At 35.1% G+C, this 4,560-nt stretch overlaps 1 protein-coding gene across 1 annotated transcript; it reads left to right on the top strand.

Annotated features, from left to right (window-relative positions):
- The first annotated feature begins 1,901 nt into the window (after positions 1-1,901).
- On the top strand, positions 1,902-2,894 carry LOC115889413 (craniofacial development protein 2-like). Its single transcript, XM_030909401.1, has one exon. The coding sequence runs from the start codon at positions 1,902-1,904 to the stop codon at positions 2,892-2,894; it is 993 nt and encodes a 330-aa protein (XP_030765261.1).
- The last annotated feature ends 1,666 nt before the right edge of the window (positions 2,895-4,560 follow it).

Genomic DNA, 4,560 nt, shown 5'->3' with positions numbered 1-4,560 from the left:
TTGTTTATTGTTGTGTTTTCTTTGGAAAGTCTTTTGTTAGGTATAAATAAAAATGCCATTATTGGACTCTTTTCACCGATTATTATTTGTGATATTCTCTTTTAAATATTACCTTTATTTTATTACTTTTTTATTGATACAATAATTATTTTTTATTAATATTACTGTAATAGAATCCTTGCTATATCGCAAAAATCATAACAAATCTAAGTCGTATATTATGTAGCAATATACTATTACCTTGGTATATACTATGTTTCAAAAACATAGAATGTAAAAAAATGCTAAGTCGCGCAACACAATTCCTCCGCTATAAAAAGTTGTGAGATCTCATGTAAAACCAAGTCAGTTTATTTTATTTATTTAGTCTCTCTTTAAGCACCTATTCAACAATTTTGATATAAATTGTCAGTATCAATAGTCATCTTTATTTCTATAATAATTATAATGACTTAGCAATTGCATGCACGGCACCATAATTATAAAAAGGAATAATCTACTATTTCGATTACTAAGTAAATCTAAACTGTGCACTTAAGAATATAGTTTTTTAATTACTATAGAATATCATATCGTGAAACTGCCAAGTCATTATAATTATTATAGAAATAAAGATGACTAATATTGATACTAACAATTTATATGAGTAGGTGCTTAAAGAGAGACTAAGTAAATAAAATAAACTGGAAGGATTTAAATGGAAGTAGTCTTGGTTTTGAGCCATTTCTGGCTCCAGTTCAATCAGCAATCGACATGAAAGAGAATTAAAAACTTTTGTCTCAAAACTGACAACTAAAGAGAGAGGTTTATTTATTTGTCAGATTACATAGAAACCTCGATAGAAACCCACGTCAGCCCAGCACAATATTTTTTCTACTCGTAATAAATTCCTTGAGATAATAATTTCTGAATATTTTTTAAAACGTAACTCGCTATGGAAAAAATATTGTTTTATACACGACTATAAAATCGCATTATCGCACGTAACAAAGTTTCACTGCAACGTGCGTAAAAAAAGTTTCACTTCAAAAATGAATCTTATTTTTACGCGAGAAATCTCTCCAAGAGAGATGGCACATGTCTTTTGAAACACCCTGTAGATATTGTGTACTTTCAGCCAGTGGAGTTCGATAACTGAACAGAATAAAGTAATTAGCTGAAATTATAAAAAAAATCTCTGCAACGTTTTAAGTGATTCTATAACTCTTCCCGCCCCCCAAACGCGCTTTGTGGGGCTGCGGTACAGCCCGGGGCAGGAGAATGGCGCGCGTCTCCGCATGCATATCGGCCCTAATTCGCAAATCGGGTCCCGATATGTTTGTGGGAACGGGAACAGGCCCAGGAGGCCCGCGGCTACGGTCTCGGCCCCAACTGACCGACGACGGACCGGCGAGATGGGACGCCTCAGGCCTCGCATGTGGACGGATACATTTGCGAACATGGACGCTCGCTCTCCGCTCCGATTTCCATTGGAGGATACGGCAGATCAGGAGCGTCGACGCTTGTCGGGGGAATGGGGGAGAAGGTGTATAGATTAATTTCAGGTTTGTAGATTAAAAAATACCTTTTTTCAACTGTTAAAATTACCTTAAAATTGCAACTGTTAAAATTGCCTTATATCTATCAAAAATAGTAGATAAAATAGTACTTTAATTGCAAGGGTAGATTAAATTATACTTTAATAGCGAGTATAGGTTAAAAACTTTATTTCTTCTCCCACGTTTTTTAATTCCTTCCATTGTTGAAAATTTTTGTATTCCTTTTCATAAGTTATTCGGGATTTAAATGGAAGTAGTTTGGAATAGTCAACGGCATAAGGATATGGAAAGCAACGGGATGACTACCATATTAAAGATCTTTAAAGATATCCCCGGGACATTGTCCTGTAACTCTTCTTTATCATGTCAGGAAATCTGAACAACACGGCCCTCAGTCCCGGGCAGATGTTCAATCATCAGAGGGTGCTAAGAATCCCCCGGCTTGACATGAGAAAGACTAAATTGCGCTTTGGGACTTGGAATACCAGAACACTTTTGGCGGCAGGCAAACTTGATAACGCCGTAAAGGAAATGCTCAGACTCAATGTCGATATCCTTGGAATTAGCGAAACCAGATGGACAGATAGCGGCGTATGCGTGAGGAATGGGACGACATTTTACTACTCAGGGAACAGTGATCCGAACCATAGAAACGGTGTGGGATTTATCGTGAGAAATAATATTAAGAAGTCCGTCCGAAATGTTGTTGGGTTTTCGGGCAGAATCATTCTACTGCAAATGAATGCTAGCCCAACAAATATAAATCTTATCCAGATATACGCACCTACAGCAGATAAACAAGATGAAGAGGCAGAGGAATTATACGGACAGATACAGGAGGTGCTTCGATCTTTGAAACCCCATGAAATCACGATAATCCTCGGCGACTTTAATGCTAAGGTTGGAAAAGGCAGAGTTGCTGATGTGGTAGGCGCCTTCGGACTAGGTGAAAGAAACGGACGTGGGGAACTCCTCCTACATTTCTGTAAAGAGAATATGGTCATAAAGAACACATTTTATAAACTTCACCCACGGAGGTTATACACGTGGAAATCTCCGCAAGATAGCTATAACAACATCGTACGTAACCAAATAGATTATATATTAATTAATAGAAGATATCAAAATAGTATCAAAAGGGTTGCCGCTTATCCTGGTGCCGACATCGGCTCTGACCATAACCCCCTGATCGCAGACTTTCAATTTAGACTCAAACTAATATCGGAGAAAAGAACAACAACACAGAGACATTATAACATTGATAGACTGAGGGAACCAGCAGTTCCAGACAGAATGAAATTCGAATTAACAGAACTATGGGCAAGTAATAACAACAATCTGCCACGCCCTTTCTAATTTGAAGTTCAATAAAACACAAGTTTACTTAATGCAGAATGAGTTACATAGAGGCCACTAGCTTTTTAATTTTAACAGCCGGGTGGTCGGAGTTCAAAAATATTAATAAAAGGGCGCCACGAGATTATACTCTATGAACTCGGCAATAAAGATGTAACTATTAAGTAGACTTCAACACTAACCTCGAACTGTTGAGTGCAACTACCATGAACTTCAAATATGCTATAACTCGTTAAACTTAAGTGACTCTAACTTAACTATGAGACTAGACTGTAAATAATACTACTAAAAATATTTAAGCAATTTATTAAAATATTAAAAAATTAAATATACAGGGTGTCCCAGAAATAAGTGCAAATATTTTAACTGGTAGTATAGTTCAATCCCAGAAACACGCCTATGAGGTTTTTTTTGCGAAAAAAAATGTTGAAAATTTAAAATTTTTCTTGACATTTTCCGGGAAATTTGAAAAAACTTTTTAGTGCCACTTGTTTATTCACCTGAGATTTCCCTAGGGTGTATCTAAACCTTGCAGTGTTGCAACCTCCTATGTTATCGACATTCTACATAGTTCGGCGGAACATAGTTCTACATTTATAAATTCATAGAGTAGAAATTTGCTACTCAAAAAATTAGGAATGTTAAATTTAACCTTTTATCAGTGCTCATTATTAATAATTATAGAAAAAGAACACATTAATTATTTTTAGTACTTACCCTTTCAATGAAAACTTAAAACCACCGAAAATTAACTAAAACATTACGTTTATGACGTTTACGAAAATCTTTGTTATGCTGCAAAATAACTTTATTTTGGAATAAATTTAATAAAATGATTCATATTATTCACAATCAGGTCACAAAAAAGAAATTTCTAAAATGTTTATCGTAATTTAGTTTATCGTCAATTCAAGAAATTTAGAAAACAGCCCAACGAATAATCGATTCATTTTTGTTTTGTTTGATTTCTTTCATGTTTCTCTGTTTTATTTGAACCACTGTTTTACAGAATACCTTGAAAAGCGCACATTACTTTGAATACCTTTCTCAATGAATAAATGTTGAGAGTCTCTTATCGCCACTTTACGAAGTACTTTCAATCTAAGAAAATTCATGTTTCACTCAACAATTTTAAATAGGAGGTAAATATTTTGTTTTTTCGCTATTTTTTCGATGTATTTTGATAATTCCATCGACAGCCTAACCGTCAACCAAGAGCACCGTGTGTGAACTGGTCCTTTGAATCGCCGATCGCCGCGCCGTCGTGGCGGGCTTGCGTCAGACGACGATGTTAAGCAACGTTGCCGTAGTTACAACAATTTCAAATTCAAGACATTCGAAGCAATCAAATTCATATTAAATTTTAAAAATAAAACAGAGAAACATGAAAAGAAAGAAACAAAACAAAAATTAATTGATTATTCGTCGGGCTGTTTTCGATGTATTGAATTCTGAATTACGATAAACATTTTAGAAATTTCATTTTTGTGACCTTATCAATAACCAATTCATTTGTGTTTTGTTTGTTTCCTTTCATGTTTTTCTGTTTTATTTTTAAAATTTAAAAAGAATTTGATTGCTTCGAGTGTCTTGAATTTGAAATAGTTGAAACTACGGCAACCTCGCATGACGCAAACTCGACACGGCGGCGCGACAAAGAAGCAGT

Source organism: Sitophilus oryzae, unplaced genomic scaffold (genome assembly GCF_002938485.1).
Source record: "Sitophilus oryzae breed Bouriz unplaced genomic scaffold, Soryzae_2.0 scaffold_813_pilon_pilon, whole genome shotgun sequence".
NCBI classification, from domain to species: domain Eukaryota; kingdom Metazoa; phylum Arthropoda; class Insecta; order Coleoptera; family Curculionidae; genus Sitophilus; species Sitophilus oryzae.
The sequence above is the reverse complement of the archived record's forward strand: the minus strand, read 5'-3'. Positions and strand labels throughout refer to the sequence as shown.